The sequence below is a fragment of the Carettochelys insculpta genome, chromosome 2, assembly GCF_033958435.1.
Source record: "Carettochelys insculpta isolate YL-2023 chromosome 2, ASM3395843v1, whole genome shotgun sequence".
In the NCBI taxonomy this organism is placed as follows: Eukaryota; Metazoa; Chordata; order Testudines; family Carettochelyidae; genus Carettochelys; species Carettochelys insculpta.
Window position 1 is genome coordinate 57631379 of NC_134138.1, and position 20618 is coordinate 57651996.

General features: G+C 43.0%; 1 protein-coding gene across 8 annotated transcripts in view; it reads left to right on the top strand.

Annotated features, from left to right (window-relative positions):
* ZNF704 (zinc finger protein 704) overlaps positions 1-20618 on the top strand; it is a 180120-nt gene that overhangs the window by 132268 nt on the left and 27234 nt on the right. For all 8 annotated transcript variants that reach the window (XR_012644395.1, XR_012644396.1, XR_012644397.1 and 5 more), the window contains 4 exons: positions 5021-5124; positions 10441-10673; positions 16871-16971; positions 18338-18599. Coding sequence is in view for 2 of the 8 variants with exons in the window: in XM_074987044.1 (XP_074843145.1) it covers positions 5021-5124; positions 10441-10673; positions 16871-16971; positions 18338-18599 (700 nt within the window). In the remaining 6 variants the exon portion in view is untranslated. The remainder of the gene's footprint in view (positions 1-5020; positions 5125-10440; positions 10674-16870; positions 16972-18337; positions 18600-20618) is intronic.

The following is a 20618-nucleotide window of genomic DNA, read 5'->3' on the forward strand; positions in this document are numbered from 1 at the left end:
GCCAATGCCAGGTGCCCCAGAGAAGGAGAACAGAAGACAATAATCAAGTGATTTATCTCCTGCCATCCATCTCCTGCCCTTGTTCTGAAGGCTAGGGCACCATACTTTATCCCTGGCTAATAGCCATTTATGGACCTAACCTGCAAAAATTTATCAAGCTCTTTTTTAAACCCTAATAGAGTCCTGGCCTTCACAGCCTCCTCGGGCAAGGAGTTCCACAGGTTGACTGTGCGCTGTGTGAAGAAAAATTTCCTTTTATTAGTTTTGAACCTACTACCCATCAATTTCATTTGGTGTCCTCTAGTTCTTGTATTATGGGAAAAGGTAAATAATTTTTCTATATTCACTTTCTCCACACCATTCATGATTTTATATACCTCTATCATATCGCCCCTCAATCGCCTCTTTTCCAAACTGAAAAGTCCCAGTCTCTCTAGCCTCTCCCCGTATGGGACCCGTTCCAAGCCCCTAATCATCTTAGTCACCCTTTTCTGAACCTTTTCTAATGCCAATATATCTTTTTTGCGGTGAGGAGACCACATCTGCATGCAGTACTCAAGATGTGAGCATACCATAGTTTTATATAGGGGAAGTATGATATCTTTTGTCTTATTATCGATCCCTTTTCTAATAATTCCTAACATCCTATTTGCCTTACTAACTGCCGCTGCACACTGCATGGATGTCTTCAGAGAACTATCCACTATAACTCCAAGATCCCTTTCCTGATCTGTCGTAGCTAAATTTGACCCCATCATGTAGTACGTGTAATTTGGGTTATTTTTTCCAATGTGCATTACCTTACACTTACCCACATTAATTTTTATTGTTCTTGATGAACAGCTAACAAGATCAGTTCATTTAATTGCAAATACAGTAATCCCCTGGTATACACGATTTCAATTTGTGCTTAACGTGCATTAGTGCAAGTTAAGTGCAATTCAAAAGCACTCTGGCCCCTCCCAGCTGGGGGAGCCGGGGGGGAGGGTGCAGTCAGTCACAGTGATGCAGCTTCTCCTCAGCTTCCCCCAGCTAGGAGAACAGGGATAAGCCATGCCTGGCTCCTGCCAGTGGTGGGGAGTCAGGAGACAGGCTGTCACTTGGTTCCCAGCTCCCTCCCAGCTTGCAGGACCTGGGAAACTGATCATCTGCTGCCTGGCTCCTGCTCCCCTCCACTTCAGGAACCACGAAAGTGACCAGCCTTACTTAACGGATTCACTATATCTTAGATCACAAGAATTTGGATTCTTATGGCACAGCACTTTGCCCATGTCAGAAGTGAAATTGCTTTTATGATATAGCAGCAATTACATTGGACTTCTGGGGCTATTCTGGTAAACAACTGCACATTTAGCTACACTTATTGATCTCAGTGTTAGAATGCTGAGTGAGTATAAGTAATAATTGATTGAAAAACCAGAACGAACACCTCTTCATTGTGGTGTACATGTACTCTGTGTACATTTAGAATTCTTTACAAAGTGCATGTTTTATACCTATAGCAGTAATATGAAAAGATTTGTGGTTAATGTGAATCATATTTTTATTATGCCAAAGTCTGTAGCAACCTATTAATCATTCAGCAGATACACCGCAATAATCATATATATATGTATATATATATTATATATATATACATATATATATGTATATACACACACACACACTATAGTGATTATAACAGTGTATCAATCAGTGGGTTGTGTGTGTGTGTGTGATATGACTGTTTCCCAAAAAGATGAGTGCTTCACAAAGCACTGCCATGAGCTACGTGCTGTGTAGAAACAGTACATTGCCAACACACAGCATACATTATAGTGATACTTTTCACTTGTCATTGACCATTCATTTGAAAATGTCAGAACACTTTGCAGATGTTCATTATATCTAACAAGATCTCCCTGAAGTAAATGTTCCCATTTCCATTTTATAGATGGGGAATATTAATAATATAGATGGGGCATATTGAGATGGGGAATATTATAAAAACAGGAGGCATACTGAGCCAAAGTACACGTTGAAGCACTCTAGTCCAGCACCCTCGGGACCTGACTGGTGCTGAGTGAGAGAATGTGCCAGACCGCAAGAGCTCAATATTGTCTAGCGACATTACCAACACTTCTGCTGCTATACTGAGCTCTTCAAAGACATTTAGGGGTAAATTACAGCTAAATAACAGCAGAGAAGGCTGAAAGCCAGGGCTGGTGTATATAAAGAAACCTTATGGGACCACAGGAGACATGGCCAGCCAGGTAACTAAAATCAATCATGACATTACAGATGTTGCGGGAGGAGAAAGTGCCTGACTAGAGAGGTTCAACCTGTACTAATTCAAACCCATATCCTCGTGAAAACTCCACACTCAGTTCAGCTTCTATACAGGTCACAGATAAGAACTGGTCGCTCTCGAAAATTCCAGAAAAAGAGAGAGTGGGCAGTAGAAAGCAGGGCATTTGATGTACCATCATCTCATTTTTGAGTGTTCCCAGGACTTTCAAGATGAGAACAGAAGTCATCTTGACATCAAACCCATAGGTCAGATCCACACTTAAGTTCTGCACTTTTTACTGTTATAGTTTGTGAATGAAATAACCTAGACTGGCTAAAAAAAATGTATCTACACTGGGACTTTTGATGGCATTATAATACTACAAAAAACCCAAACCAAAATGTATCCTAAGCAGCAGCAGGTTATGGCAGAAGTGTGGATGTGGATTGTCCCTTTAAAGCCAATACTTCATAAAATGGATGTCATCTGTATTATTTTATAATGATTGTCCAACAAGTGTCTAATCCAAACACCAATGCCGTGGCTACACTAGCCCCCACCTTTCAGAAGGGGCACATTAATGAGTTGCTTCAGCAGATGCTAATGAGGCACTGCCATGAATATGCAGTGCCTCCTGAGCATAATGGTGGCAATGCATGTTTTGAAAGTGCTGCTTTCGAAATACACTCCACCCGTGTAGACAAGGACCTTTTGAAAGGACCCCCCAGACTTCGAAAGCCCCTTCCTCCCATTTGGTTTTGGGAAGAAGGGGCTTTTGAAGTCCGGGGGGGATCCTTTTGAAAGGCCCCCATCTACACAGGCGGCGTGCGTTTCGAAAGCGGCATTTTCAAAACATTCGTGGCCACCATTATGCTAATGAGCCACTGCATATTCGTTGCAGTGGTTCATTAGCATCTGCCAAAGCAGCTTATTACCATGCCCCTTCTGAAAGGCGGAGGCTAGTATACCCACAGCCCAAGAGAATAAATATGTTTTAAATATACAGCAGAACCTTGCTGATCTGCATCCTTTCAAATTCACACCAAAAATTAGGTTTTTCTCCCAACTGTCCAGCAAAAATGTAATAGCAAAGACTTGTGGTAAATTCATTATTTTAAAAATTAACGGCCAGTGGATTTACAAAAGATTACCAATAAGCAATAGGAGTTTATAATTGGCAAATTCAGTGATCAAAGTGCATTTTTTGATTCAAGAACCTGTTTTTTCATTGTGTGCACGCTTATTGGGTATTTGCAAACTACAGCCATTGGCATTCACGCATTAATTTGAATTTGGGGGGGGGGGTTCTGTTTTTGCTTTTTCCTGGAGTTCTTCTGTGACAGCTGACTTCACAGTTTGTGATGTTCCATAGTTTTGTTTTGGTGCAGCGTCTTTTCAGAAATTGGTTTCCAATACATTTACATATTCCTGATTATCTCTTGGCAGAATATAAATGGAAATATTATATGAAATATACACTAGAATAAAGAGTGCCACTGCAGTCACAAAAATGGGAAAAAGAGCTCTGCCCTGAATATGTACCGATCACTAGGTTCTGTTCTAGAGCAGTGCTCAGCAACCTGTATCATCTCATGGCACACTTCAGCACTCGTTATAATTTCACGGCACACGCAATGTATATAACTCAGTCCCCTCCTCCAGAGCCAGGTAGCCCCAGCTCCCCACTCTAACACAATACCCCCCCGCCACAGTGGGGCAAATGCACAGAGCAGCAGGCGGCACTCCTGGCCCACGGCTTGGATGCACACTAAGCACTGCTTTGCAGCACTCCAGTTGTGGATCACTGTTGAACAGGCTTTCTTGACTCAGCCCTGCTACTGCAGGGAAGCCAGGCCTGTCTGAACCTGCAGGGGGCACTGTTTGCATTGCTGCTTACTCAGAGGTTCTGCAGAGGGTAGCTTTAAATTGAAGTTCACCTTACATAGGAAACTCATTGAGTGAAGTTGCCTGGGACTCTTCTGAGCTGTCCTCACTCTCCCTGCAGGCTATAACCACTTTTGGAAGATGCTTTTTCCTAGTAGACTTACCATCCCCTTTGTGTCTTTGCACTACAGATCATTCGAGGGCTGACTCTAGCCCCCAGTTTTGTAAGATTTTTATTTTAAAATAGGTGGTCACTTGATTGGTGGGTCTGTTAAGCTAATGGCCAAGTTATGATAAAGTGCAAATGGGGTTATGGATGTGGGTTTAACGCCACTGGCTTGTAAATCTGATTAATAGAAATTTCCTTGGTTTCCAAGTAAAGTAAAACTGATTTAATAGAATTAAACAGAAGTAACCAGAACCAAATCTGTCCCATCACACTCAGTTTTAGCTTTGAAGTTAGAGTGCTTCCAAGTATCGTGTTACTCTGCCAGGTGTGCCACTTAGTTTACTTGTGTTATTTTTGCTTCTTTAGGCCTCAATCCAGAAAAGCACTTAATTCATGAGTACTTGAAATCCTGGGGCCTCACTGGGGTAACAAATTGACAGAAGTTCACCACATTTTTCATACAAACCCATTTTCATTTCCATCATTTTTCCCTCTGGTGTGGGCTGATTTGCTAAAAGGAGTCAATTTAAGCATACAGTAAGTGATTGACAGAAACTTTCAGATCTGATTCTTTTCTGTTTCTCTGAGTAGTTTTGTTGCCATGTTCTACAGTCCTGTGAACTAGGCCTACCATGAAACTGCTGCAAGAGTCAAAGGTTTACTGATATGTTTTCTGCCTTCTTTTCACTGTGTTTCAGAAAATCTTCAGAAGAACTGGACATGGATAAAGTGACAGCAGCTATGGTACTAACCAGCTTATCCACCAGCCCTTTGGTTCGCAGCCCTCCTGTACGACCCAATGGTAACTTACAATATAATACTTCAGAAAATTGTAAGACATGGTCGTAATACATTATAATGAGAATCTGATTGGTAACACAGGGTGGCCATATTACTCTATATCGGCAAAAACAACGAGAAGGCCTGTGGCTCCTTATAGACTCATAGATATTTGGAGCATAGTATTTCGTGGTCACAGACCCATTTCATCAGATCCATGTGTTGGAGATTCTAGAGGCAGGTCTGAATATACAGGCTCATGAAAAGAAGGGAGCCCCGATCAAGAGGAAGAAAACCAGTTTCACCTCTCTTAAGCTGCGTCTACACGTGCACGCTACTTCGAAGTAGCGGCACCAACTTCGAAATAGCGCCCGTTGCGTCTACACGCATCGGGCGCTATTTCGAAGTTAACTTCGACGTTAGGCGGCGAGACGTCGAAGTCGCTAACCTCATGAGGAGATAGGAATAGCGCCCTACTTCGACGTTCAACGTCGAAGTAGGGACCGTGTAGACGATCCGCGTCCCGCAACGTCGAAATTGCTGGGTCCTCCATGGCGGCCATCAGCTGGGGGGTTGAGAGATGCTCTCTCTCCAGCCCCTGCGGGGCTCTATAGTCACCGTGTGCAGCAGCCCTTAGCCCAGGGCTTCTGGCTGCTGCTGCGGCAGCTGGGGATCTATGCTGCAGGCACAGGGTCTGCAACCAGTTGTCAGCTCTGTGTATCTTGTGTTGTTTAGTGCAACTGTGTCTGGGAGGGGCCCTTTAAGGGAGCGGCTGGCTGTTGAGTCCGCCCTGTGACCCTGTCTGCAGCTGTGCCTGGCATCCCTATTTCGATGTGTGCTACTTTGACGTGTAGACGTTCCCTCGCTGCGCCTATTTCGATGTTAGGCTGAGCAACGTCGAAGTTGGACATCGACGTTGCCGGCCCTGGAGGACGTGTAGACGTTATTCATCGAAATAGACTATTTCGATGTTGGCTGCACGTGTAGACGTAGCCTTAATGTTAGAACAAGAACATAAGAATGGCCATACTGGGTCAGACCAAAGGTCCATCCAGCCCAGCATCCCATCTGCCGACGGTGGCCAATGCCAGGTGCCCCAGAGAAGGAGAACAGAAGACAATGATCAAGTGATTTATCTCCTGCCATCCATCTCCTGCCCTTGTTCTGAAGGCTAGGGCACCATACTTTATCCCTGGCTAATAGCCATTTATGGACCTAACCTGCAAAAATTTATCAAGCTCTTTTTTAAACCCTAATAGAGTCCTGGCCTTCACAGCCTCCTCGGGCAAGGAGTTCCACAGGTTGACTGTGCGCTGTGTGAAGAAAAATTTCCTTTTATTAGTTTTGAACCTACTACCCATCAATTTCATTTGGTGTCCCCTAGTTCTTGTATTGTGGGAAAAGGTAAATAATTTTTCTATATTCCCTTTCTCCACACCATTCATGATTTTATATACCTCTATCATATCGCCCCTCAATCGCCTTTTTTCCAAACTGAAAAGTCCCAGTCTCTCTAGCCTCTCCCCATATGGGACCCTTTCCAAGCCCCTAATCATCTTAGTCGCCCTTTTCTGAACCTTTTCTAAGGCCAATATATCTTTTTTGAGGTGAGGAGACCACATCTGCACGCAGTACTCGAGATGTGGGCGTACCATAGTTTTATATAGGGGAAGTATGATATCACACCTTCACATCTTCACATCAGCTGCTGGAAGTGGGCCATATCCTCTCTGGCTGAATTGACCTCATCGGCTCTGGCCTTCCTCTTGCTTACTACTCCCTTCTTTTCACAAGCCTGTATATTTAGATCTGCTTCTGGAATCTCCACTACATGCATGTGACGAAGTAGGTCTCTACCCACAAAAGCTTATGTTCCAAAATAATCTATAAGGTGCCACAGGACTTCTCGTTGTTTTTGAGAATCTGATCATTACTTTTCTGTTTTGTGGCAGGTGCTTAGCACGCATGAATAAATAAGGTAAGGTGAGGAACCCTTACTGTCCATGTATTAGTAATTCAACAGGAAAAGGAAACCAACTGTCCTGTTTTACCCACTGAAATTATCTGCTAGGGGAGCTCTAGCAAGCTTGATACTAGGAAAACTGTAGTGAGAGAGTTCTGGTAAGTAAGAGAAAGCAGAATCCTCCTCTGGAGGGTATTGTGATTTTTCTGTGTGCTTATACTATGCCTAGCACAGTTGGGCACTGACCTTGTAGACTCTCTAGATGCTATTGGAGAAAAACCCATCAATGAGAATATGGCTTTTGGGTGGCAGGGGATCTGCACTACCAGCTGTAGCCCTAGCTCATGCCCTTCATTGGAGGAAAGACCAGAGGAGGATCTCAACAGTGGTGGATCGTCTCACCTCATGACTATCACGTTATTTTATACATATACATCTCGTCAATATGGCCATGATTCTCAGCCTTTTTCATACTGTTGCCACCCACCTGTTCCTCCCTCATCAGGATCTAGCCTGGAGATATTTCCCATTTAGCAATATGAAAAAGAGACTTGATTGCAGTGTCAAGGCTGAAGATTAATGCTGACGAGCTCTGCACTGGTTCCCCCACACAGTTCTGGTTGCAGAATGGGGGCCATAGTTCCCATTCTGGTACATCTGTTTCCAGGATAATTTCTCTCAGGACAACATGCAACCAAACTCATTAATCTCATAAGTGACTTGGAATGCATGAACACAACCCAGGTATGAAACAGTTCATAAATCTGTTAAGCAGTTGGTGTTTTCAACATCTGATAATGATAGTAATAAAGGAATGTCATTGGTAGTTTTAGAGGGCTTGTGGGGGTTTAAAGCAGTTTAAAAATCTGCTATATGGTGGAGGCTCTGATGCTGTGATGCGCTTGCTGGTGGTCCACGGAGAGCTGGCTGGTCATGTGTTGCTGCTCTTCATCATCACTTCCAGCTGCGAGGTATATATTAAATACTCTCCTGCTGTTAAAAATTACAGTAGTTGCAGAAGGGGTATTAACTGGTCATGAATCCATGGAGGAGATCGGGGTAATCAACAAAGCAATCTTTCTGTTAAGATGGAGTCCACACTTCGAAAACATTTGAAAACCCCCTGTCTTTTGCGGTTTCATGAGAATAGTCAATTCTTCATCTTTTCATTAAAAAAAATAATTTTGTTCACTCAGTATAATGTTTGACCGTGCCTGGGAATCTGTGTGTCTAGGTACTTTGTTCTTCTAGTATTTAGCAAATATTAAATTAAAATTAATTAAAATTAAAAATTTTCATTCAAACATTTGCAAGAATGGTAGGCCAGATTCTGAAGTCCTTACTAAGACAAAATGTATTATTCCTTGAATGAGTTTTGCTTGAGTGAGTCCTTAGAAAATAGTGAATAAGCATTTAATAATTTAAATCTGTTTTTATGGTATTATTTTGGTATCAATATTGTAATTAAGTAATAATTGCTTTCTATTTTGGAAAAGATGCCCATATATAATCAACTAGCACTGTAAGAAAACTCATGTTTTGCTTAGCAATTTAAAAAATTAGTTTGAGTTAGATCTAGGTTAGATTCTGCTCTACAGTAGCATTGCTGTGGGTTTACCTCTGCGTGACCCCCTATGTGGCCCCTTTTTCACACAAGTCGGTAATGTTGGGTCTGATTCTCATTTACAACTAGCACCCCCGCTACTATTCCAGCAATGTAAAGAGGCCTTAAAATGGAAGTAAATTACAAATATTCCTTTTATAAGCCTCATTAACACTGCCCAATGTGTTAGTGTAAATGAAAATCAGGCCCTCTGGGATTGTTTTCTTTTCTTGTCAACCTCATTCAGTCATTTTCTTTTTTATATTACTTCTTAAAAATGTTCTTGATTAAATCTCCATCTCACTGCAGTAAAGGGAAACTAAAACCAGAGAACACAAAGCACTGGCATAAATGTGTCAGAAAATTACATTTGAAAGCATGTTTCTGCTTTGTTCTTTCTGAACAAACAGCATTTTTAAATGGTGCTAAGTTTACAAGTTGATACCAGATGCGCTACTTGGCTTTGTCATGGGACTGAAGTGCAAATCATTCAAAAATAGGAAAATGGAAGAGAAACACAAGAACTGTGAAGGGCTGTAACCATAAACAGAAACAATTTTGCATTATGTTCTAATGTACTATTTTATGCTTCATCAACCACAGGCTAATTATTGTACATTTTCAAAAGGAATTGTAATGCTCATTAATTTGCTCACAATTTGCACTCTGACCCTGATCCTACAAACACTTGAACAGATAACTTTACAAATGGAGTAGTTATGAGACTGCTGAAGTGAATATAATGATACATGATCTTAGTGTGTGCAGGATTGGGCCCTGGATATTTTAAATAGTGGCTTATGCTTTTGAGCCTGATCCAAAGCCCATGGAGTTCACTGGAAACCTTCTATTGATTTTGGTGAGACAAGGCTTTCTGTAAAGAGAGAAGGAAGTAATTCTCATGCCAGTAGTACCACAAAGAATGAGACTTGTGTGTTTAGAAAGTGAAAAGATGAAGAAGAGTTTCTGAGGGACAGGAAACTGCAGGTACTATCAGGTGTGGAAAAATTCCAGTCTCTCCTTTAATACTGAATTCTATTCTTTACTTGCAAGCACTCACAGAGTGCTTAGCATTGTACGTGAGGGAAAAAAGTCCCTGCCCCAGAGCATGTACATGTAAATAAACTGTCAGACCCAGAGGTTGACACTGGAGCCGTTTTGTTCCTTTGGTGTTTTAACAGTCAGCTGATGAGAGGATACTTACAGCTGTGGGATAGTGTGGGCAGGGTAGACTCTTCTCAAGCTAAATCCTTGGTTTGCAGGGTCAGAAGCTTAAGGCTGCGGAATGTGTATAGCTCGTTTAGGGTTTGTGCCAGTCAAAGGCAGGGGATTTGCTTTTTTGCGTCCAATTTATCGTATGTATGCATTTGGGCCCTATTCAGGGAAAACATTCCTGTTCATGACTGCAATGAATCCCATGCCTAAGTTGCACTGAAGTCAGTATGTCCTAGAAATGCTCAAAGTTAAGCATGTGTATAATACTTTCCTGAATCAGGGCATTCATCACCATGCTATCTGACAGCTCCAGATATAGCTATGCTCCAGAAGAGTTTTTTGTCTCCCTGTTTCAGCTTTTTCTTTACTAGACAGGTAGCAGTGTTACTGAAACAAATTGTAGTAAGATGCTAGTCTGTCCTCTTTGCAGACGAAGGTCTCCAGCTTTTCTCTGCCTGAGGCAAAGAAAATAACTGAACGCCAGGTAAAAACAAATGGATCGCCTTAGCTTTCGCTCATGACATTTGTTAATTCCTGTTGTTTTTCTTAATTGACAGAATCCCTGAATGGGTCTTGGAAAGAAGGAGGATTTGTGCCTTCTAGCACCAGCAGTAGTGGATACTGGAGCTGGAGTGCTCCCAGTGATCAATCCAATCCATCCACCCCATCTCCACCTCTGTCTGCTGATAGCTTCAAACCCTTCCGGATGTCCTCTCAGCCCGATGACAGCATTGATGAAGCTGAAACCAGCAGTCTCCTGTTTGACGAGCCCATTCCTAGGAAGCGAAAGGTTAGCCTGGTGTGCGGCTCCACAGCACTACATATTTGGGATCCTGTTCTGCTGGGGAGGGCAGGGGGGGACTAGGCCCACTGACGGAGTGAGGCAAAGAAGGCTGTTGCCCGATGGTCCAGCAATTCAAAGGGGCCTGCACTCCTGGTTGCCACCGGTGTTTCTGTGGCGGCAGCTGGAGCCTTGGGTCCTTTCAGTCAACACCGGATTGCCATGTGCTCCATATGGCTCAAAGGGCTGCAGGAAGGAGGGGCGCTGTACAGGTACAACCCATCCCAATCCCCACCCTTCCAGGAGCTGCCCTCCCCTGCCCTCTCACACACACACTGTGTCAGGGGCCAGAAGATCACACAAGGAACTCTGCACAGCATTTCAGCTGCTAGACAGACACTCTCCATTGCCCAGTTGTGCATGTGCTGGTATTAGCATGTCCAGCCTAACTCCCTGCTTCTAGCCAGTGCGCATGCTGCCAGTGGCACTGACTGCTGGCTGATGTTGAGAACACACATAGCTCCTGCCCAGAGAAGCAACAAAAGCTGCTCTCTGCAGATCCCTGGCTATGTAGGGGATTTCTGCCCAGCTCTGGCACATTCCTTCTGGACAGGCTGCAACAGGCAGCCTCCACTTTTTCACTGTCTTATCATCAGGATTTGGCCCTGTGTTCGAAGTTCTTGGCACATGCTGCTAACTTATCAGATGCCACAACAAGGTGGATCACTCTCAGAGCGAACAGGAGCGGGAGGGCAGGAGGACCAACTGAATCTGATGGCTTTCTGCATGCTGTCATCAGGCTAAATTCATCCCTAGTGGCAGTTCACTGAACCCACTGGCACTCCTCCAAGGAAGGATGGGGTGGCCACTCACAACTAAATAAAAAAATAAAAAAGAAAGATAAACAAAATGCCTTAGTTTGGTATGTAGCCTCTCCTACGCCCATCATTATGTCAGCAAGCAAAGTGGTTATCTTGAAGAAGAAAACAAAGAGATGGCATCAGTCCAAGTTTCCTTCGCTCCTAACACAACAGGGTACATTTTACATAGCAAGATGAAAAAGAGCACTGTGAGAAAAAGGGAAATACAGCATTTATCCTTTCCTGGAGACTCCTTCTCTGGGTCAGACTGTGAGCAATAATTGCCTCACTCCCAGCGGATGAAGTTTAAATGATTGTTTAAACCTGATCAAATTATCTTTTCGATAGTTAGTTAAAAAAAGAGAGGGGAGATATCAAACAATGGGCGAGATCACACAAACAATCATGTATAAAAAATATAATACATCTGGGATGGGAAGACAAATAAGCAGAGGCAAATCTTTAAAATGCTTCTACACAAATGCTAGAAGTCTGACTAATAAAATGGGTAAACTAGAGCACCTTGTATTGAAGGAGGAGATTGAGGTGGTGGGCATCGCGGAAACCTGGTGGAATGAGGATGATGTATGGGACACAATCATACCAGTGTATAAAATATATCGGAAGGATAGAATGGGCCATGAGGGTGGTGGAGTGGCACTGTATGTGAAAGATAACGTAAAATCAAATGAAATAAGAATTTTAAATGAATCAAAATGATCCCTAGAATCACTATGGATAGTAATTCCAAGCTCTACTAAGAATATAGCAGTAGGGATATATTATCTACTGCCTGATCAGGACAGTGCTAGTGATGTTGAAATGCTCAGGGAGATTAGAGAGGCTACCAAAAATAAAACACTCAGTAGTAATGAGGGATTTCAGTTATCCCCATATTGACTGGGCACATGTCACATCAGGACGAGATGCACAAATAAGATTTCTCAATGCCATTAATGATTGCTTCTTGGAGCAGCTGGTATGGGAACCCACAAGGGGAGGGGCAGTTCTCAATTTAGTACCAAGTAAAGCGCAGGATCTGGTCCACGAGGTCACTATTACAGGACCGCTTGGGAATAGTGATCATAATGTAGTAACATTTAATATTCCTGTGGTGGGAAGAACACTTCAGCAGTCCAACACTCCAGCATTTAATTTCAAAAGGGGGAATTATGCAAAACTTAGAAGGTTAGTTAGTTAGAAGGTTAGTTAAACAAATTAAAAGCCAGAGTGACTAGAACAAAAACCCTGCAAGCTGCATGGAAGCTTCTCAAAGACGCTATAATAGAAGCCCAACTTAAATGTATACCCCAAATTAAAAAACATACTAAGAGACTGAAAAAAGAGTCAACGTGGGTTAACACCCATGTAAAACAAGCAGTGAGGGATAAAAGGGCAACTTTCATAAGGTGGAAGACACATATTAGTGAGGTAAATAGAAAGTAACATAAACACTACCAAATTAAGTGTAAGACTGTAATAAGGAAAGCCGAAAATGATTTTGAGGAACAACTAGCCAGAAGCTCAAAAAGTACTATCAAAATGTTTTTTTAAATACATTAGAAGCAGGAAGCCTGCTAAAAAATCAGTGGGTCCCTAGACAATACAAATACAAAAGGAACAATCAAGGACGATAAAGCCATTGCAGAGAGACCAAAGTGTCATTAGAGGAGGTTTTGGAACAAATAGGTAAACTTAATGCTAACAAATCACTGGGACTGATGGCATTCATCCAAGGGTTCTGAAAGAACTAAAATAGGAAATTGCAGAACTATTAACACTAGTTTGTAACCTGTCCTTTGGATCAGCTTCCGTACCTAATGACTGGAAGACAGCTAATTTAACACCAGTATTTAAAAAGGGCTCTAGAGGTGACCCTGGCAATTACAGACCAGTACTTAACATCAGTTCCGGGCAAATTAGTTGAAACAATAGTAAAGAATAAAATTGTCAGGCACATAGAAGAATGTAATTTGATGGGCAAAAGTCAACGTGGTTTCTGCAGAGGGAAATCATCTCTTACTAATCAGTTGCAGTTCTTTGAAGGGGTTAACAAACATGCAGACAGGGGAGATCCAGTGGATACAGTATACTTAGATTTCCAGAAAGCCTCATCAAAGGCTCTTATGTAAATTAACTTGTCATGGGATAAGAGGGAAGGTCTTTTCATGGATTGAGAACTGGTTAAAAGACAGGAAACAGAGGGTAGTCATACGTGGTAAATCTTCCGAATGGAGAGGGGTAACTAGTGGTGTCCCCCAAGGGTCAGTCCTAGAGCCAATCCTGATCAATTTATTCATATATGATCTGGAGAAGGGGGTGAGCAGTGAGGTGCCAAAGTTTGCAGATGACACTAAACTGTTAAAGATAGTCAAGACAAAGGCAGACTGTGAAGAACTTCAAAAAGATCTCATCAGACTGAGTGACTGGGCAACAAAATGGCAAATGAAATTTAATGGCAAATGAAATTTAGTGTGGATAAGTGTAAGGTAATGCACATTGGCAAAAATAACCCCAACTATACTTACAACATGATGGGGGCTAATTTAGCTATAACTAATCAGGAAAGAGATTTTGGCGTTAATGTGGATAGTTCCTTGAAAACATCTACGCAGTGTGCAGAGGCAGTCAAAAAGGCAAATAGGATGTTATGTATTATTAAAAAAGGGATAGAAAATACAACAAGGAGTATCTTACTGCCCCTATATAAATCTATATAAATCTGTGGTACGCCCACATCTTGAATACTGTGCACGCATGTGCTCTCCTCACCTAAAAAAAGATACCCTGGCACTGGAAAAGGTTCAGAAAAGGGCAACTAAAATGATTAGGGGCTTGGAACAGGTCCCATATGAGGAGAGGCTAAAAAAATTGGGACTTTTCAGTTTAGAAAAGAGGAGAATGAGGGGGGACATGATAGAGGTATATAAAATTATGACGGTGTGGAGAGAGTGAATAAGGAGAAGTCATTTACTTGTGCCCATAATACAAGAACTAGAGGACACCAAATGAAATGAATGAGTGGCAGGTTTAAAAGTAATAAAAGAAAGTTCTTCTTCACTCAGCGCATAGTTAACCTGTGGAACTCCTTGCCAGAGGAGACTTTGAAGGGTAGGACTGTAACAGAATTTAAGAAAGAGCTGGTTAAATTCATGGAGGTTAGGTCCATAAAAGACTATTAGCCAAGGGTAGGAATGGTGTCCCTGGCCTCTGATTGTCAGAGGCTGGAGATGGATGGCAGGAGACAAATTGCTTGATCATTGTCTTCAGTCCAACCCCTATGGGGCATCTGGCACTGGCCACTGTCGGCAGACAGGCTACTGACCTGGATGGACCTATGGTCTGACCCATTATGGCCTGTGTTATATTCTTATCTTTTTGCTACAGGAGTAGCTCATTTGCTCTTTTTGCTACAGGAGTTGCTCATTCACAGTCTCACAATTGATCTTGCCTTTGCTGAGATCTGTTTTTTGAGGGGGTGATAACAAACACTGTTCCCCTGTTGCTGCATAGGAAAACCGTCTGGAGAACACATTTGCTATGATAAATTACAAACTAATTAGTTATTAAAATAAATCAAGGGACAACTTTGAGGGTAGGGAGTGGTCAGAGGGAAAAATAAATGCTGTGGTGCCTTTTACTACCCAATTAAAGCTGTGCTTATCGTTCTGATTGTAGGACAATGATTAGGCAGATTACAGCTGCCATTTTTATTGTTTCATTACTCATATTTTGCATAATCTCCACACATATTTTATACTTAATGATCTGCTTTGGTGCTTTCGGTTTTTGTCCCATTCAACAAACATTAAATTCATATAAGGAATGATAGTTCGTGCCGGGAGCAAGCAAACTTTTTACATCAGGCCCCACTTTTCATCCCTGCAACTAGCAGGGCCCCTTCAACCCATCTAATGTCATCCAAACCAACAGACAGTTTGGTTACATTCATATGAAAAAAAAAAAAAACCCAACCTTTCAGCGCGTGTAAAAAAATAAGTTTGTAACATGTAAAATCTTTATTAATCGGTATATAAATGTGACTACACGTACGTACAAACAGTCACATATTTCCACATTTTTAATGAGACGGATGTGCCTGAGACCCAGCAGCTGATCATGCTGCACCCTCCCTTTATGAAAATTTCATGCTCCTCCCCAGGGGTGGTGCCCCCCACTTTGCACTTGTTTGGTATAAACAGTTCACCTATTGCAAATTGACTTTCTCCTCGTTTTTCATTCAATCCATGGCTGTTAGTTATCTGATTGTGACTTTGCACTTTGGAAAAAAAATACTTCTGTTCTAATTATTGGTTTGCTAGCGCTGACAGTCCACAAAGTGTAAATGTGAAAAACAGAGCCATTGGTAACTTCACCAATTAGGAGTAACAGAGTGCCTAATCAGTTAGTGTCAAATTACCTCTGCTTCTTGGAGTCGTGTCTTGGAAGATGTCATGTACTCCACTGTCGTCCATCAAGAAAATTAACTGTTTACATTTTGCCATAAATTCAACTCATTCCCATTCATTTACTTATGTCTGAATGGGACGCGTAAAGCACTAGGATGATCAGGCAATTGCTTGACTACTTTAATATTCTCAACTGATTAATTTGGAGAAGAGAAGGTGCCTATAACAATAAAACAGTTTCTTTGGAAATGGATTTTTCAGTTACCATAGCTGAGGAAAGCATTATATTCTTAAGAATTGGAAGGTTTCCTGAGATTCAGTCTCAGGCTGACTTTTGCCTCCTTTTTAATGCTTCTCTTTGTGTGTAGATGTGGGTGGGTCGCTGTTTGAATCAAAATCCTGGAAAAAATGTATTTATTCTACCAAGTTTCTGGGAAGTGATTCCTTTTTATACTTAGCACTATTTGTCTTTGTGGTCTTATTTTCAAATATGTTGAGCGTACACCGTTCCTATGGAAGTCATTGAAGACATGACAATTAAGATCCTTTGAGAATCAGGCCACTTATTCTTCAAGTATTCAAGAGCCAGAGTCTGCCTTTTCACCCCATATAGCTTGGCAGAAGTCAATGGGCTGTAAGGTCTTTTAGAGTTGAATCTGGCCCTCCCTTTTCTTGAAAAATGACCCAGGAAATGTTTATTTTATGGCGGGGAGGTTCCCCTTTCTGTTCTAGTTACACCAGGGTGTATTCAGGGTAGCTCTACTGAATTCAGCGGAATTACACCAGGGTGCTGTGGATTTACACTGACAGCAGAATATAGGCCAGTTTAAGATGGGTAACTCATACTGATGGTGTAAATCTGTAATTTTTCCTATCTTTCATGTGACGTCTGAATAATAGAATACTTTTTACAATGTGTTGTTTTGTAACTTGTCAGAACTCCATGAAGGTAATGTTCAAATGCCTGTGGAAGAACTGTGGAAAGGTACTGAGCACAGCTGCAGGGATTCAGAAACACATCCGAACCATTCATCTTGGGTAAGAGGACAATCATTCTTTGAAGAGATTTGGCATTTACCTGTCTTCAGATTCTTCAGTGCTTACACAAGCAGGGCCAGATGGAAGCACAGGCAACATGATTCAGCTTCTGGAGTCAATTGATTACATCAGAATTTAAGATGCCATTTAAAAAACAAACAAACCCTGATGCCCCAGAAATGTGGCAGACTCTCCATCTGCCTCCTGATGTACTGGGGTTTCACTGAGCCTCTCCTGCTCCCCCAGCCTGGGTTCCCTCTGCCTGCTCTGCTGAATTAGGCTGATTAGGCTGTCTGACCTCTCGCAGTGTATGCACACAGGTAGGACCACACCCGGCTACAGACACAAACTGAAGTCAGTTCTTTGGAGAAGACTCATCCAGCACTCGTGTGCCTATCCCTTTTGGGGGACAGATAAAGCTCTACAAAGCGCAAGCTCATAAGAATTCACACTCTCCCTCAATATGGAGAAAGAGATGCACAGCTTCTTGCCCCTCCCCAGATGGGGATTGTGCAAACTGTTACAAGCAAGAAATAATATTCTGAACTACACAGGTAAATTTTAAGTGGTTATACAAGAGAACAGTCAGAACAAAGCAGATTACCTGTGTAAATGCCTGTGTAAATAGACGAAAGCAGCAAGCTGAGCTTAATACACTACATAGGTAAGATACAAATTAGCAGATTCTCACCCTGAGTGATAAACAGGCTGGCAGGTTCTGAAATTACAGGTTGCTTTGGCTTTCCTCGGTTCCCTTACACAGGTTAAAAATTCTTCCAGCCTCAGACCATCACTTTCCGCAGTTCAGTCTTTGTTCTTCTGGTGTTCTCGAGGTATGGTGTTGTCACTCGCTGGAAAGCTCTTTTGCTGTGATCTTGGTGCAGGAGATCTGAACTGGGCCAGGAGGTTATGGGGCAGGAGGGGATGGGAGGTGCAGGCTTTGGCCAGGAGGCATTTACCACAGGCGGCTCCCAGCCGGCGGCAGAGCAGGCCTCAAGCGGCCATGGAAGTGGCTTGCTGCTGACGTATCTCTACAAGATGGGGCAGCAAGTCTTTGTGTACTGCCCCCATGGCTCCCACTGGCTGGTTCTTGGCTAATGGGAGCTGTGGAGACAGTGCTGGGATCAGGGGCAGCACAAGGAGCCATCCTCTGCCCCAGTGCCACGAGCAGATGCAACCATGCCAGCAGCCAGCCACTTCCAGGACCTAGAAGTGTGGGACCTCAGCAGGCAGCCTGATTGAGACTTGTTGTGTTGCTGGATTTACAGCAACCTGCAAGGAGACAGCCCAAGAGACGTGTGTTTCTGGAGCTGCAGGTTGCCAACCCCTGGTACTGTAATTCATGTTTTGTCTTTTCTTGATTTAGGCGTGTGGGAGAGTCTGACTACAGTGATGGAGAGGAAGATTTTTACTACACAGAGATAAGGCTCAACACAGATTCAGTAGTGGATGGCTTAAGCAGCCTTTCTCCAGTCTCTCCATCGCTAGGATCTCCTCCTCCTTTTCCCACCCAAGATGCAAACCGTCCTGAAAGTTCATGTGCCAAAACGGAAGCTAAATTGATGACGCCTCTGAGCCGCTCAGCTCCTACCAATCTCTACCTCGTACACACAGATCACGCTTACCAGGTAAAATCTGCAACAGTGGATGAACCTATTTGGTAGAATTTAGTGGTGGTGCAGCTTCTTGAGTTTTAACAACCAAATCCATTTACATTGCAAACTGGATGATATTTTTTGTATAAGAGACAAGCTAGGAATGGACAGTGGTATTGTCTGGTCCAGACCAGATCTCTCTGCCAGACAAGTCCGAGCGGCTGCCAGAAACCATTCCGTTTCTGAGGTGTCTGCTGTGAAGTAGGTAGCTTTGCATACATGTGGCTTAGCAGGAAAAGAGAAAGAAGGCCATAATTATCCACTGCTTTTACCGGTAATTCTGACAAATGGCCAGAAAACAAACAAACAAGCAAACAAACACCAAGCAGATTGCAGATTCTGTGAGAGAACTTCGCAACTTAATTCAAACAGCGTGAACTCACTGTAAAAATATGCTAGAAGTGAGTTTTTGAAAACTCTTGATTTTAACATGCTTTGATCTCCTGGGCATTATATAATTTTAAAAAAATATATAGTCTTTGAAGCATTGGGATTCATGGCCTGTTTATGGACATGAGAAATGAATGCTTACCACATTTAATAAATGCAAGACTTTTCTATATAGTTCATGTGTACACTCATCCCTCGTTAAACGAGTACTTTACTTATGAGTACTCGCTTAAACGAGGGACAGGTTTACTTACCTTTGTTCACTCTATGAGTGAATTTCCCCCCCACTAATACGAGCCTTACCCCCTACCCATGGCCCCAACCCACAGCAGCCTGACCACACAGCCTCAACCTGCCACAGCCTAACACCCCCCACCCGCAGCAGCCTCCCCCACCCAGCCCCGCAGCAGCTTGAGTCCTGCTGCCAGCTCCGCGGCCCCAACCTGCAGCAGTCTTAACCCCGCTGCAGGCCCACAGACTGGCCCTGTGGCAGCCTGACACCACCTCCCCCAACAGCCAGCCCTGCAGCAGCCTGACCCCCTGGCCCATCATTTTAGTCAATTTCACAGTCAGGATTTTGAAAATAATAAAATAAATTATTTCAGGTATTTAAATCTGAAATTCCATGGTGTGGTAATTTTAGGGCTCTTGACACATGGAAGAAGTGCCAGATAATCACAAGGTTGTTATGGGAGGGGGTGCGGCACTGCTACCCTTATTTCTGTGCTGCTGCTACTGCTGGCGGTAGCGGAGTCTTCAGAGCTGAGCAGCTGGTGAGTTGTGGCTGCTGGCTGGAGCCCAGCTCTGAAGGTAGCAGCACAGAAGTTAGGGTGGCCTGGTATGATATCACCACCCTTGCTTATGTGCTGCTGCAAGCAGGGCACTGTCTTCAGAGCCAGGTCTCCAGCAAACAGCAACTGCTCTCCAGTTGTCCAGATCAGAAGACAGAGCAGAAGTAAACTGGCGATGCTGCGAGCCTTCCTTAAAATAACCTTGTGATTCCCCCTGGAACTCCCTTTTGGGTCACACCCCCCAATTAGAGAAACACTGATCTCCCCTGTGAAATCTGGATAGGACAGGGTAAAAGCACGCACATGTGCATGCAGATGCACACACACGCTTCATGGGGGGAGACCAGAGCTCACAGTATGCCATGTGTTTTCGATGGTTATGAATTTGGCAAGGCCCTAGCTATGAGATAACTGGAGATAGGTTTAGTCAGTGCTTTGGGTTTTCCTTGGAAGTTTCTCATTAAAGTATTTCAGGAAACCGCAGTAGTGACACCCTTATCTGTGTGAGCACTGAACCAGTGCTCCAAGATGGTACTAGTGGATACACCATCTTCCCTTCAAACGAGCTGTTGTTAGCCATTTGCTGCTTCTAATTTTGCTAATTTTCTTTGGGTTTCAAACATTCCTGTTTCAAGAAGAACTTGTCAGGGGTTGTGATAAAGCAATTCCAGTATCATTGGGAATCACCTAATTTTCTTGATGACTTTCAGTCAGGCTTTCTGCGTGGCTGTGACACAGAGACACTACTAATCACATGGGCTGATGGCATCCGATCGACAGATAAGATTGTGCATCGGGGTTGATTCCCTTA